General features: G+C 40.4%; 1 protein-coding gene across 13 annotated transcripts in view; it reads left to right on the plus strand.

Moving 5' to 3' along the window:
* MIPOL1 (mirror-image polydactyly 1) overlaps positions 1-16,070 on the plus strand; it is a 197,276-nt gene that overhangs the window by 159,852 nt on the left and 21,354 nt on the right. For all 13 annotated transcript variants that reach the window (XM_037393501.1, XM_037393508.1, XM_037393512.1 and 10 more), the window contains one exon: positions 11,606-11,836. In XM_037393501.1, the coding sequence (XP_037249398.1) occupies positions 11,606-11,836 (231 nt within the window). The remainder of the gene's footprint in view (positions 1-11,605; positions 11,837-16,070) is intronic.

Below are 16,070 nucleotides of genomic sequence, written 5' to 3' on the forward strand. Positions count from 1 at the left end.
GTCTCCTGGTCCTCAATGGGAAACGCACTAGTGACTTTCACCATCATAAAGACTGAACTGGGAGGAGCTTTGACCAAAGAGAAAGGAGAAGTGCTGTGAATTTGTCCCTCACCCAAAGGAGTGGGAAGAGGGGTGCGTAACAAGGTTCATATTAATTATTTATGTTTCTTTTTCTTGTGGGCTAGACAGGATCTTAATGTTATCCAGGTTCGTGTACCATCACGTTCTGTTTGTTTTAACCATCTTCTGTAAAAGGGACTTCCATCCTAAGGTCTTTGGTGGAGATACAGAAATGCTTGTTCTTCCATTTAGCTCTTCTTCCGTATTGTCTTTACCAAAAGAGTACTATATTATTATACTTCTACAGTCGTGACAATAGAACGAGGACAATCACAATGTAGGAGTTTAGTTCTCCCTCTTGAGCAATGTTTCTGCTTCTATCAGAGGAGGGTATAATATCTGTTGAATGTGTATAAGCACAGTAGGCTGTATTCGTACCAATAATTATCTTGTCCTGTTCAAAAAATAAATAAGGAATTGAACAGTGTTGGCTAGATTTCACAAGAGCTTTCATACTCATTCAGTTTCCTTGTCAGGTCCTGAGAAAATAATTAATTCTTTGGTTCAGTGCAACCAATACATTTCCTGTTACAGTATTTCACTTTTACCTGGTGGTTATGGAGAAATTATATGCTGGCAAAAAGAAGTAGTTGCAGTTTTTCTTGTGAACTCCTGTTTCATGAAGTTAAAAATGTTGTTTTCCTCTTCACTCAGCCTAAATTAAAGTGCACAACTATATTATTCTTTTACAGATTTTATTTCAGTAGCCTAGTGGTCAAAACTCATGAGGGTAAATGAAGAGAGAGGTGAGGGAAGCTGATTTAAAAGTTTTAGGGGACAGAAATCAATTCAGCATCCATTTGCAGCTTCTTTCCAACGCCAACACTTTGGAGCAATCTTTTCGCTGATTTTTCTCCAGCAGCCACCAGTCTAATCTCTCGCTTTTCAAGAGGTGAGTTGTGCAATTTCGCTTCCAGTCAGTGGGCCATATCCAGCTGGTGGCCCTTTTTGCCTGGGAGGATGCCAAGAACATCTTCTCAGGTAACAAGGATCTTGGTGCTCATGGCAGCCGGACAAAGTGCAGGAGGCTGCTGTCACTGCCTACACCCCATGGTGTCAATGGTGGCCAGACCTGCAATGGGGAGGCAGAAAATGCCTCCTTGTGAGAAACTGTTGTGTTCTTTCCACAAAGGTCCCAAACCTGGATCTGTCTGCTGGGGTTAACCAGGCTGATGTGTATTGCCAACACAGGCACGCTGTTAATTAGCTCTTTTGTGTCTTTTCATGAATAATAATTTGTGCTGAGACATGAACCAAGATCAGGGCCTCAGGTTTCCAGATGCAGCACACGTAAGGTAATAAGAAGCAATCCTGGGCCCCCAAAGCTTACAATTTAAAGAGGAAAAAGTGAGGGAAAAGCACTTTACTCCTGGTTTCAGCATGGTGGGCTGAGGTTTGCATGTTGTGACTTGCTCCGTACCACACAGAAGACGTGAAACAGAAGAGGGAATTCAAGATAGAGTTCTGATCCCCGATCCACTAAATCATTCCCCCCCCAACGTGCGTCCTTGTTTTGTGTTAAAGAGAATGGCCCAGACACGTCTGCCCAGTTGCTTCAGTAAGCATTGGTACAATAGGGAAGCAGATTTCCCCTATATTAAATTTCCTTTATCATTTAAGCCATCATTTTCACTGCCTTGTTTCATAGTGCTTAACTGTCCAAGGAGCTGTATGATTTATATGGATAAGGGTTTGGCAGCAGCAGCTAGGTAAGGCATGGCTTACTGAGTAGCGATACATTGCCATTGTGTCACTTACATGGCTTTCAGGAGGTGACTTGCAAGTGGGTATCTGCACAGCAATCCCCAAAATGCTGCATTTTTGTATGGGAGAAGCCATGATAGCTTAAAGTAGATATTTCGGATGTCTCTGCCAATCTGGAGGAAGGTTTTCAGACTGCAGCTCCTGCAGCCATCCTAGTGACTCAGAAGCCGTTGCAGAGCAGCACTTATTACCAAAAAAAACCGGGAAACCACGTGCTAGTCATACCAGTGTAGAGTTCATGGGTGCACCTTGCTTCTTGGCACACCAGTGACCACAGCTGGACATGTGCTGGAGCACAGGACGCCTTGTTTGCCTTTGGTCGGAGTTGCTTCACATTTTGCAGTAACACCTTTGAGAAAGATCAGGGAAAAGTGTTCCAATACTCTCGCTCTGAGTGATTTTGCTGGGGCAGGGGGGAAGAATTCTCACATTAAAAAACAGGTATCTTCTAATTTAAAAAAAAAAGTCAAAGATTTTTAATCAGCTGAATCGTTCACCAAGAAAGTAACAACAAGAGGGCAGAGCCCCATGTGATTCCCTTTCCCAGGTCAGTCACACTGAGGGTTTCTAGCTTTAGGGCTACTCAGCTCATCCATGAGATCATCCCTCTCTCAAATTCCATATGTATTTGGTTATTCCATCTCTGAAACACGTTTCCATGCTTTGTATTTCTTTTAATTACCTTCTCCTGGAGAGACTTTTCTCTTCCATCTACTCAGCTGGATGTTCCTGGCCATGCTGGAAGGCAGGGCTGGCTTCCAGCCCTGGGTCCAAGACAGCTTCGACTCTTGCTTTTCTGGTTCAGTGGGGGAGTTAAGCCAAGCGATCACAATAGCAAATCAGGACAGCCATAAAATTCACGATCATGTCTGATTTATAAAGATAACATTGTATTAAATGCAAGATATGTTCTGAGGTTATTAGTTACAGGCTTTCTTCAGCCGGTCATTCCTGAATGGTGCCATGCGCTTTGCTGCTTGATTGATTTATATGCCTTTATGATTTTAATTAATACTGTTTTCATCAGAGCCAATTACTAGTGATTGGAAAACACCAGGCTGTTCAGTTATCTATGCCAGCGTTTGGGAATTATTCCCATGGTTTTTATTTCTGAAATCTATTGAATGGCATCAAGAGCACTGAAAAGGCCATTTAAACACTGGGGAAAAAAATAATGCTTATACTTCTGGGAAAACATTTATGGTGATTCACATTTTGGAAACTGAAACACTATCAATGTTTTATTCCCAGATTATTTTCCAAGAAAAAGCTTGGATCCATTGCTGAATCATTTTCTTCAACATACTTAGGCTCATACTGAAGTTGGATCATGCAGAGAAGGCTGGAAGACTGTGCTGAGGGAGGGGGTCAGGGGACTCCTCCATCCTCCATCCTGTGACATTAGCCCAGAGGCATGGAATAAGCCTGTCTAAGTCTCTAAGAGACATTCAGATCCTACCTGGCTGTAGCAGAGGTATACACGCAGTAGATGTTAAAGGATCAGGCTAAAAGTGTTTCTCTGTTCAGTGGTCTAGGCAAACTGCTCTGCACAGAAAAATAGAAAACAGAAAAACACTTAATAAAACTCATTAGCTGAGAATATACCCACTTGAAGATGGGATTATTCATTGTATGGGAATAAAAAGTCTCCGGATCCTTATTATAACTATTTTAGAGTTGTTTTTTTCCCTGGTGGAAAGAGGGTAAAAATCTTGCTCCATCTTGATGTGAGTGAGAGCTAAGAATTTTGCAGAAACTGAAGCCTTGTAAGAAAATCTCAAATGTGCACTTGTATAACAGGTTTTGAGCGAGTCTGGCGCAGTATTTACTACCACAGTATAAAGGGCTGGGTTCCTTGATGTATATTTCTAGTTGGCATTTTATCAAGGAAATAAACCTTGATTTTTCTTTATTTTGTGACATGTGGATTGAACCTACATTTTCTCTGTCCAAAGCCTTGATTTAAAAGCATTAGATCATTAAGTGCTTTTGCATAAGCCTAAAATTGTAACTGAACAAATTATTTATGCAGAGAGAAGCAAGATAAAGTTTCTTTCAAGAGTTCTTTAACATATCAGATTGATAAGAGTCAAAACACCTTTACTGCCATTAAATATTTACCAAGACTTGGCTTTTGGAAGAGGGGCAGTTCAGTGCAGTGTGTTTGGCTCCATGCAATGCTATTGATTAGCTATCAGAAGGACATAGTTAATGGGTAACTGGAGGTATTACAGAGCGCTCCACATTCTTGTCAAGTCTTTTCTCTGAAGATGACCTAAAATAAAGTCAGTTACAACTGGTGTTCACCTCGCGACAGATTGCACAAGCTCACCTACGGTATGAACAAAAGGTTCACAAGAATCAGTTGACCAGGGCTTAAGCAATCCTTTCTAGTAGTTGTTGTCATCACTGCTGGACTTTAGAACTGCACATGTTTACATTTAATTAGAAAGAACACACAGTTTACATCGCACAGTAGCTATCAGTATCGAATCAGAATTGATTTCCGCTCTCTTTCTCAGATGACGGTTTCCTTCAGACTAATTAAAAAAAGGCACATAACAAAATGACTCATACAAATTTTAAAGCAAAGTAAACACTATTCCCTGGAGACAAAAATAAAAGTCAACAGCGTATAGTCGTTACATTGAGCTTGTTTTCAGGTGATTCTGATGCCTGCATTATGATACATGTCAGTACTATCAGATTTATTTTATGTGGATGTATATGTTGATGTATGTATGGAGTACCCTTTGCACTGAGTGGATGCTTCTCTGGCTGTTTCAGTTTTCAGGGTCAGGATTCTTACTCGTTTCACCTGAGTTGTTGCAATTTGTTTAATACAAGAGGTGATTCACTAGTATTACTACTTTTGCAGAAGAATTTTGTACTTCCAGGTAAAATTGTCGGTGTGTAGGTCACTTATGTAAAATGGAAGTCAGGAGCCATTATCCTTACCAGTGAGAAGCTGCAAAGGAAACTAAAGGCACAGACAAAACTAGCCTTAACTTCATGCATAATTTGTAACAAAGAAATCTCTACTAGATTTTGTTAGTTATGCAGGCAAATCTGAATTCAAACTATGGTGACAGGAGATGTCATTTAAGGCTCCTAGCACAAATGCCTGACTCCTGAATGTGTGCATTCTTTGTCACCAGGAAAGATTTCCATGCTTGGCATTTTGGTGAGGAAAGGTTGATGCCAGCAATTTCCCCTGTACTCTCAAGTCCGTGGGAGCTGGAGGGGTTGCAGTCCAGACCAGATCGGGGTGTGGAGCTGTAGGAGCTGATGCTGAAAGGCCTGCTCAGGCGGCCTGATGTCCGTTTATCCCATAATACCCTGGTTTTCATATAGGAGATGGTGTTCAGAATGAAGCTCTTGGCAAGGATCAGCATAAAAAGGGGAAAAGTAATACACACTGCATCTATTTGCTACCTGGTTTAGTTGGCGTACCGGTGGCTCTGTTGTTTTAGCGCACAGCCAGAGTTACTGCTTCCTTAAGTTCAGCTTTGAGTAAAAAGATGCACTTTAAGATGTTCTTAAAACTGATATCGTCAAAAACATACTCAAAGTATAAAAAATAAACCGCTATGACCTTTAAGGACAAGATCCTCTCTCTCTTTTCCACCAAGTTTGTGTTTCTGCAAATCCCTGACACAGGCGATTTCCCTGCTGGCCCTCAGCCAGGGCGGCTGGCTCCTCACCACCCACATACACACCCCTTCAGTGATCCATGTCAACCCAGTGGCTCCGGCAGCCAGCGCAGGGGCTGCCAGTTCAGCCCAGAAACCGGGAAGGTGAAAATACCTCTTGTCTTTGAGCTGGCTGTGCCCCTCCTCCCTCCCTCCCTCCCTCCCTCCCCGCCACACGCAGCAGAGCGGGGTCTGCTCTGCCCCCCGCGATGCTCACGCGTGCTGGGGAAGGTGGCCAGGGTTTTGCGATACGCAGTACAACCATGGAGTCGCTGGCACCATCTTAAACAGCCTTTATATTCAAATACTGAGGTCGCTCTTGATGAGTTGATGCCAGTTCTGTCTTCGATTAATAGATAAGGTTCCTTCTGTATTTGCAGTGTTACCTAAACAATCTATTACTGTAGGGAATAACTGCAGTATTACAAATACGAAGTTAAAGTTATTTTGTTAACTAAAGCCATTGGCAAATATTTAAGAATGGCCAAAGCATATGAATTGACAATAAAGAACAGATACAAGGTAGCAGGATTCTTTCCTGTAACTTCTGGTATGGTAAAGTAAACGTAGAACAAAATAAAATTATTGTTGCAATTTCAGATTAATTTTACTCAGTTAGAAGCAAGCTTTTAGGGCTGGATAGTTTCATTCTGTGAATGCTTAGGCTAGGATATGCTAATACAGCTAATTCCCTGTCAAAACATGACAGGAACATTTTATGGCAAGCGTGGTTCTAGAAATAACATGTAGCCTAGTAAAAAACTCTGAAGAGTATCCACAGTAGTTGCTCTTGTATTGAAAACACAGTCCCCTGATTCGTGGAAGAAATTTGAGGAATTTTGTGAATCTGTGTCTTGCAATGAACACAGGTACATTGTGGAACTGTGAAGATGTTTTTTATTTTTTATATATATATAATTAATATAAGTAATGTTAACATGTATCAAGTAATATTCAGTATTAAAGCATAAAAGCTACAGCAGCCTCTTCTGTAAACTCAGAATATCTGAGAGTTGAGTATGTGCGAAAAGAGCTAATGCTGAGTTATCATCTTCCAGACTCTAATTAATCAATTAGCAATAACAGAGACCCCAGCTCTAGATGCATCATGTGCTCAGGAAATTCAGGTGCATTTCTTAACTACAAACTATTGACTGCTAATCTAGCCAAAGACGATAGTACCACAGCTGCAAAAAATCTCGGAAATGCTTCTTTCCTCTCATCAGTTTCCTGTATGTTTTGCACTGTTTCAACCAAGCATTATTAATCATCCAGAAACTATTTTTGTGGGGGTCCTGGCCCATTTGATGGTGCAGTGAATGCGAGGAATGATAGGTAGTGCTGGATGTCATGCGCATATCGCTGTCACATGAGGCTGTGCTATCTGAGCAATTTGCCCGGTGGCTGCATGAAGTGAACTGGAGACATCTGATTACTGTGCAACTTCATAAATGAAGGGTTTGTAATGGAGGTATGGTTCCCGATTATTTCTTGTTAAGAGCATGTCTCAGCAGTCCTTCAGCTTCAAGAAAGGCTCAGATGATTAAATCACATGCCTCATGTCCTTACTACCTCTCCTAAGCTGGTCGCAGGGGAATGGTGTTGGTACTGGGGAGCGAAAATGAGGCCCAAAGGAAAATATGTGCTGCTTGGCATCATCAGCAGAACAGCTGGGTTTAGTTTTGTCCTAAATTCAAACTTTGCTGCATCTAACTTAGCTCTTTCAAAATGATGGGTCTCTTTTCAGTAGTGAAGCTCAGGGCACCTTGCAAAGGTAGTGTTGCGATTGCTCTTTCTTAAAGATGAGGAGACTGAGACCCAAGGAGGAAAACTGTGTTTGCTAATGGCCTTTCATTTGAATTTGTTGAAAAATTGAAGTTCTAAGATGGATGATGATCAGTTCCAGCTTTCACTGTAGGTAATGAACCTGTGCTTGAATCATCCAGTGTCCAGACTGTTTGGACCCTTGTACAGGTTGCAGGTTTCTCTAGATCGTTTCTGGAGAGAAGGCTGAAACAACCCACTGCTCACTGTGGATCCATATTCACCCATCATTGCGTTTGGACAGTGCGGACATGCACCATCAGTGCTGATCTGTCAACATGTTACCCTCTAAAATCCTGAGGTTATACCACCAGCCACCACAGAGAAGAAAACCAGTGGTGGGCTCTGTTCAGCAAGTGCTTGTCATTGGGTTTGGTGAGAGAATATGAAATAAAGAGGAGCCTGAGCTCATCCTAGAGGAAGAACGTGTGGGTACCCCACATAGGAGAGCGATGCTGCGCTGGACTGTGACCCAGCAAAGAACACGCTCTGTGCTACACACCTGCCCTGCAGTTATAACGTGGCCTGTGGCCTGTGCACCACAGAGGCCAACACATCTGCTGTCTTCGGTTAAATTAGCGAGGGATGTTTGGGTGGTTGTACTGAAGAGAAAACAGAGTCCTCTTAACTCGTATAAATTGCAGGTGAAGGAAGGCTGGTAAAATATTTGTCTATGGTAGGGCAATGCCATCTAGTTACCAGTCTGCCAGCTGTCAGGCTCCTGACTCACATGTAATGCAAACTTGACCGTTTCATATCCTCTGCTTTATAGCAAAATGTCAAAGTTCTTCCAGGTCTTATGGGCTTCATTTTAATATCGTCTTATTGCAGTGTTTCCTAAGGGCACCTCTGAGGTAGTATTTTCAAGGTATCGATGCTGCCTGGCCCTTGAGTGCACTCAGCGGTGTGAAGGGACCCTCGTCAAAGCCATCTTGAGTGCAGGCTGAGGTCTCCAGAACTTGAGTGTCAGAAACATTTGTGGTGAAAACCAAGGTCAGACCTACATGCCTTTAGGAACGTTGGATATGTTTATCACAGGGGTGGGGGAGGAGGGAGGGGACGAACAGGGAATGTTTGTTTTTTGCTGGGGTTTTTTTTCTTCCTTTAGGTGGAAGGTTTCTCTGTGTTCTTCAGTAATTGCTTCAGGTGGAAAATCATTTCCCACCTTGCAGCAAAAGTATGCCTGGCAAGGAGAGAAGTGTTATAAGAGCAGCACTTCATACAGTTGATTTTCAGCCAAAGTCAAGTCCCTCTGGGAGCAGTTACAACTGGTGAAATTTTTTAGCAGGCTTGAAGCTACTCTGACTTTGGGGCTGGGGAAGCCTCTTGCTATCCGCAGGAGCGACATAAGTGACACATCATCACATGTCACTTTTTCTTCTGCCTAGACACAGTTAAGGTGGGCCCTTTAAGCTCTCAGACCCAAGCTGGAGCAAGAAAGGGGCCATGCTGCCACAGTAAAGCAAAAGGCTTACTATAAAGAACATGTGAATTACTTAAATCAAGAAATTGTTTGAATGCTTCTGTCACAAATTCTTCAGGCCTAGGACTCCCCTTTATATTTCATTTATAGCAGCAATATTCTTTGAAGAAATAATCTTCAGGACATTAATGAAGGAATTTCAAATTAGTAAGTATCAAAAGAGACTAAATAAAAGTATTGTAGCAAAGCACACATTGATGGAAATCTGCCAACTGCATGCTTTTGGGAAAAAAAAAAGTTTAAAACATGTATCAACCACAGTGCCTTTATCTGGAGGAATCACACTGGCTACAAAATATATACATGTCAGAATCTATTGATCACTCAGGTGCAGTCGTTGTGAGTTAAAACACGTAACTGTATTGCATACCGTATTGTTTGTGGCCAGTCTTTGAGAAGGAGCCTGGTTCTAGCCACACTGGGCCAGTATTTTAGAATCTAAATAAATTACTATATTTTTCATATGTTCTGGGAAAAAATCTCAGCTGGTGTGAACAAGTTAGACTATTTAGGCTATCTTCCCTTTTTTGTAATCAGGGACACATATATTCACTGAACAGTTTAGCTTCTCATCTGTCTTTTCTTTCTTTTAATCTTGTGCCAGGTGTTTAAGAAGTGGGCAGCTGTGGTATTTTGGTAACCTGCTTTCAGCATTATTTGCATACTTTTGTATTTTTCCATGGTAATCAATGCTCAACCATAGTGGAGCTTCAGTAAATTTTGTGTGCAACAGTTAAGTTTATTTTTAATGAGTCTGTTCTAGGGTTCTTAATGTCCCTTTATAAATATTTATATTTTCAATATGTCTTCATTTAATTGAAAAGGTTCTTCAGATTCTTTTCAGACAACCACAGCTAGTAGGCGTAATGACATATCAACACTCTGACCTTTTAGCTTCTGGATTTCTGTTAGTTCATCAACATTTTGGTTGTCCATGTATATTATATTTTAGTTTGTATATGATTTTCCTCTATGGGCTGTTGGAATGAAGGGTGGTTTCCGTACAAACACCTTAACAAACTGGAAAGGAGGAAAGTATGCTATTACATACTAGCAGCTGTCATGCAGATTGTGTCTTGAGTATTGTAATCGGTGTGCACTGCTACTAGAAATCCACACTGAAATAATGTTTGATATTTGCATGGTCATCAGTCAGAGGAATGGTCTTGAGCCATATTCATCAATACAGCAGCAGTTTCTGATATTCATGAAGTTGTTTTGAAATTACCTCAATTATTTATCTAAAAGCATAAATTTCTTATTGCAATATCTTGTTGCCATCACTTCTGTTACAAATGACTTCCATTAATTTCTTCCTCTACCATGTCATCAATGTCATCTTCCACTGGTGTAAAATTCACCAGTGAATTGTGGCTATGAAAAGATGGGAAGCAATTGTTGCTAATCCCACAGAGAGCTTGCTGGTGCAGGCTCCTCCCCTAATAATCAGCTATTAATATGATTTCTACCACTGCACCTGAATAACTCAAGCAGCTGGCTACCTACTGATTCCTTAGGAAATAATTTCACAGTTAACAGTGTCTTCATTGAGAAATTTTTACCTGATGCACCATCTTCTTTATTCTCCTTTCTTCTCATTATTTATAGGTAAACTCTCATTCTAATATCCTTTTTGCTGGTTTACATAGCTATTGTTAGCTGATCCAGGCATATTTGTGTCTTTTAGCTTCATGAATCTGTTGCCTTAAGACTCTTTTCAATGTAATTTTTAATTTATGATCTCCCTTTGATTTGTCCAGAACTTTTTGGCACACAAATACAAAGCATGTAGTACTGCATTTTGGGTTGTACAATGGAATAGCATTATTTTTGTGATCTTTGATTTGATATCTCTATGAATATACTTCAAAATCATGTATAAAACTGAATGGGTTGAGTGTACATCCATGGTGCTTCACTGTGAGATACATGGTAAACGTGTCTACTTTTTGCCTGAGTGAAGCCAAAACAGTGGGTCAGAAAGGACCTTGCAAGAAATGATAGTGGAGGACACTGCAGGTATTGAAATGTCCCATGATTAAACCATGATGCTGGTAGGTTACCTATCCCTGTCTACTATAGAGAGGCTATTTAAGACACAGTAAGTTCTAGTACAGGTTATTACTAACTTATTTAAACCAACATCAAGAAATATTTCAAGTTTCTTCTCGCAAAAATATTGACCAAAGACCTTTAGAATTGCTTAGTGCATGCAAATCATTGCTATTTCTAAGTAATCCTGCTGATTTAGAGATTTTCAGTTGTGTATTGGAGCATTTTGATTCTTTTCATTATACTGAAAAATATGCAATTATGCAAATAAACCCCCTGTAGTTGGTGAGTCCGCTTGCTAAGAGTCCTGTGTAATACATCAGTAACTTACACTGATTAATTCAACTTCATGTAAATCACAGTAACAGCTTTTTGCTGCAGCTCAAAGGTGATCAGGAAGATGCCACAGCTGAAAAATACTGCCTTGTGAGGTTTTGTTGAATAGGTTTTGGCTTTTTTAAATTTTGGTAATTGTTACATACTTGTGGAAGAGCCTGGTGGAAACAGGATGTTCTTTTTGTTCTCTGTCACTTTTGAAATAAAATTTGTTTTGGTATTAGTGTATGTGGGTCCACATATGATCATATTTGAAAAGTTAAATTGAGTGTAATACTCTTGCAGCTTGTCCTTAGACTGAAACTGAATAACACGCGTGATTTTTTTTTCCCAGCTTATACAAATCTTCGTCTGAAGGAACGTGTCTGAAGGACCAGCTGAACTGTGTACTCGGTACTGCTGAAGGTGGACCACAGGGCAGGGTGGATGTTGTGACCCTTACCTATCACCAGATTGAAGGTCTGGCAGCTCAGCTGCAGCAGGCTCAGTCAGAGCAAAAGGACACCGAGCTGAAGCTCCAGAAAGCCCTGGAGGCTTCACGGGAGGCCAACGAAAAAGTTCAGAAGTAAGTTCCACTTCCCTTCTTTCAAGTGAAATGGCAGTTGGAAACCAAACGGAACGTTGTTTCTTCTGATACTTTGTCCATCACTGCAGGTGTGGTGGTGCTCAGAAAAGGTCCTTTCAAATGATTCCTCCCTTGTCATCCGTTCAGCTCATTGCTTAGTCAGTGGGAAGCCCATCACTGTAACGGTTTTACAGTAGTACACAAATCAATGTGCCTCTCGTTACTGTTGCAGAAACTGCTTTCTAGATGTGCAAGGCACAGAGAAAGTGTTTTTATCTCCTATGAACGATTTTCGCTGTGTTTTTACCCCATGGCAATCCTATGGCAGCAGAGTATTTGCCTTTATAATTGCATGGTAGGATATTGAGGTTCTGATTTCTGGGCTGTTACACGCCTGGCAGGTTTCATGCCCTGGTAAGTGCTGGTGGGGTTGTTTAGGGGGAGGCTTCAAAATCTCACTGAAACCAACAAGAAGTCTTCTCTCCCATCATAAGATTTCCTGTTAAAAGGTTACTGAACTCCAAACCTGAAGTTCGTCTCTACTGAAGTCCTTATTGCCGTGTTTGTTATTACTACCACATAAGCCTTTAAAAGTCTGGTTGTGGGACACAGGCAAACATGTAGGCAGAGCCTCTTCACGGTGTGGCACTTCTCATCTCTGTGTTACATTCATCAGCTGCAAAATACCGCTCTCTCACCCTTCCAAGGGGATCGATGCTGAACTGATGCTAATTTTCCTGTCCGTCCATATTTGTCTTCAACTTCAATGTCTGCAACATATTTCCAGAGTAGCCAGAAATTGGCTTATAATATGTTGCAAGTGCCTAACAAGAGTTCTCTCTTGTTTAAAAAAAATACATGCTGAGTTCTCCTATTTAAAAAAATATATTATTTTTTTTATATTTTCGATCTATTTGGAACTACATAAAATATAGTTAAGATAGATATAGGTATGAAGATACATATTTTCAGGTATCTGTTTAAAACCTCCAGTGATTGGTTGAGAATCATTCAGATCTTTTTTCTGAACACTTAGATATATTTGAAACTTCAGCAGGTGCACACTTGATAAAAATAAACCTACGAAAATAATTACAGCATGTTAAAAAGAATATTGGCTGAACCTTTCTGTACATTGTTTAAAGTTGTTATTTCATTTTATTTTATTTATAAACATTTACTAACCGTAGGTATTTAAGTGAAGGTTGGTTTTTGATTGGTTTGTGGCCTTTTTTTAGTGAAACAGTCTCGTTTAATCTGTGTAACCAGGGTGGCTAGAGTAGAAGTGCAGCCACAACCTAAATTAAAGTGGTGGTAATGCACTGCTGTAGTGAAAAGAATTTACACAATTTAACATGCTCAACTACTTGGGAAAATTTTGGTCAGGTTAGTTTTCATTATTGCTGAGATCAGACCACTGAGCCTATAGCAAAATTAAACAATTGGGTGAAGTCTTTTGATGACAATAGCATGCCCTTTTTACCAAGAAAGTGTGGAAATGCTCTGTGCGTCTTCCCAGCACCCGGAGTCATCCACCCCCATCTTATAATTCAACCTGCAAACAGATTAAGCAGCTGAGTTTGTGGAAAGTGTGTTTACTTTGAGCTAAGAACCCTTGTGTGACACTATAGAGATTCCTCTGACACCTCTGGGAGAGCTACACAGACAGTTCGTACTCATCAGCAGGGAAACCGGGCTGAGAATTCCCAATTTCTTTGTAACCTCAACCGCTTCATACAAATCAGTGTTTGGCAATTAGGCAGGAACTCATTTGTTAGCTTTAGCTTTTTATTTCAAAGATGTAGGATGTTCTACATTTCAGAAAGGAACTGACAATTTATAAACCTGTCAACAGAAGGGCTTCTTGGTATTAATTACAGTAGTATTAATTATTAGCACTGTTTCAAGAGGATGCTTATTGTAATTTAAAATGTGGCACTACAATTCATAGCCTAAATAGGGTTCTAAAACATCTGTTTTCTTGGTTTCTTTCAAATGTTCAATTAAAATTCAGTTCTGACATACGAGGGAAGTATTTTTAGCCACTGTATGGTCTCTCAGTATTATTTGGTAAAATAGCTGAATAATGTAGCAACAGTTGAAAATCAGAAGAGGAAAATAATTATGAGCTTTATTAAGAAAAAACATAATTAGAATAATTAAAATAATGTTGAAAAAGGGTGGACTTTGTATCTTCATACCATGTAATTTTACTGATGCTCCCTATGCCTTTGCTAACCTGTTCTCTGGCAACACTAAAAAATTTTTTAGTATTCTTAAAAACTTCAGTGTTTGCCTTCAGCATCATATGCAGAGTTTGAAATAGAGATGTAATTTCTCCACGGCATCGCCATCATGTCAGCCATTTGTGTACCCACCTGCAATTGTTGCTCTCTAAACGTGAGATCCAAGTCAGAATAGTGGTCCTGTGTTTTCCGTCAGGACACAAAGCATCTAAAAAATTTCTGGATCCTATCCCACATGAAACGGCAGCTGGGAACCAGAAGGGGGATATATTGGAATCTGCTTATAGTGAACTTGGATATAGTAAAATTCTGTTTATACTGAAGTAGGGTGAGCATCTCGCATCAGCTCACCGAAGTGTGAGATATAAATTGCGACTGTGTGCCCTTGCCTCCAAAGATAATTCACCATCCTAGTGGGGGGTGGGCGGGGTGTGAAACAGAAAGCGTTGATGCTCAGAGAGCGACCACACAGATTTAGCAGCATTTATTTGAACCTGTTTTGACTTTGAAACACTAACAAGATACACATTAGACTTTTAAGAGAGCACCGTTCTAGCTTATAAAGGAAATACATGTTTTAACCCTGTGGCGTATGTAAATAAATACACATATGCGCACACATAACACGGTACATATTTATTCAACAGGAAATTATGGGCATCTGCGCGATAATATTTTTAACCTATACTCTGTAGAATGGCTGTGACTATAATTTTCTGTATTTAATTAATGTTTTTAATTCATGGTTACAAACAAAGAATTAGGACAGCGGTGCAGAATTCACCAGGAGTGCTGGCACTGTGCCACAGGCCCCCTGCAAGTTTGTCCTGCTGGAGAAGCCAGGAGCCAGCTGGTGCAGCCCCAGCAGGGAAATGGGGCTGACCTGGAGAAGGTGACTGGAAAAGCCTCTGAATTAATTAATGCCTCTGCCAGCAGAGGAAGCAAGACATTTTAAAACTGTCCTTCCTGCTGGAACCTCTGGGATTGAGGAGTGGCTACAGATGTCAGTGAGATCAGAGGAGGTTATAATGTAATACCAAATCAATATTAGCCAATTATCAGTAAAGGTTGAGACCACTTTTGATGTGTTTCTTTCCAGGAAATTTTTCTGCAGCAGCTTTGCAGCTGCAGTGAATTTTAATGCAATTTGTCTGTTGGAGGGCTTCTGTTTTTTTCTCACAATTTAATGACTCTAGCTTAGCAAAGCAGAGCTCTCTGCAAGTGAGCGCAGTCATGCTTGCACACTCACATAGCTGTGCAAGGTGGCAGCGGAGGATGTGCTTGTAGAATTTCTATGTAATCCTCTAAAAGTAAATACAAATCCACAAAGTAATGGTGCAACGCTAAAATATACAGGTATGAAAATAAGCATAAATGGTGAGAAACATGCTGCTTGTGTATTTGTCGAGGTGGTTCTGACTATGAGCAAAGCAAATACAAAAGTGGTGTAAAACAGGAATTACTACTTCGTTTGTTCTTAACTGTTTATTAAAGAGACCTTTTCTTTTGATTTTGGGGTTTTTTTCTTTTAAGGAGGAAGTCAGGAGAGTTACAGATTTAGATAAAGTATTCCAGTGGACCGAATACATAAGAAACCTAAGTGATCTTCTAAATAAGCAGATAGTTTTATCAAAGGAGATTACTCTCTCTCAAAAAATAAATACTACCCTTAATAACATTTGCTTTACCTCTTAGGGTGTGATTTTTTTGGCCACCTAACTTTCATTGTTCCTGGAGCACACCCTTTCTTTGAGTAGCCCTGGCTTTCCCTCCTGCATTTCTGAACATGCTCTCTCTGCTTTTGTAGTTGCTCACTGAGTTTCTCAGCTGATGCAGATCAATAAGTCAATCGATGACACAATAAAAACAAACAGTTCTTCCCAGCCTTCAACACAATTGAAATGAATACAAAAAATGGGAAGGAATAAGAAGCAAGTGTTTATGAAGTGGTTAGGGTCCCCCTCTTCTGCAACTAAAACTAATCTGCC

The sequence above is a fragment of the Falco rusticolus genome, chromosome 7 (genome assembly GCF_015220075.1).
Source record: "Falco rusticolus isolate bFalRus1 chromosome 7, bFalRus1.pri, whole genome shotgun sequence".
Taxonomy (NCBI): Eukaryota; Metazoa; Chordata; class Aves; order Falconiformes; family Falconidae; genus Falco; species Falco rusticolus.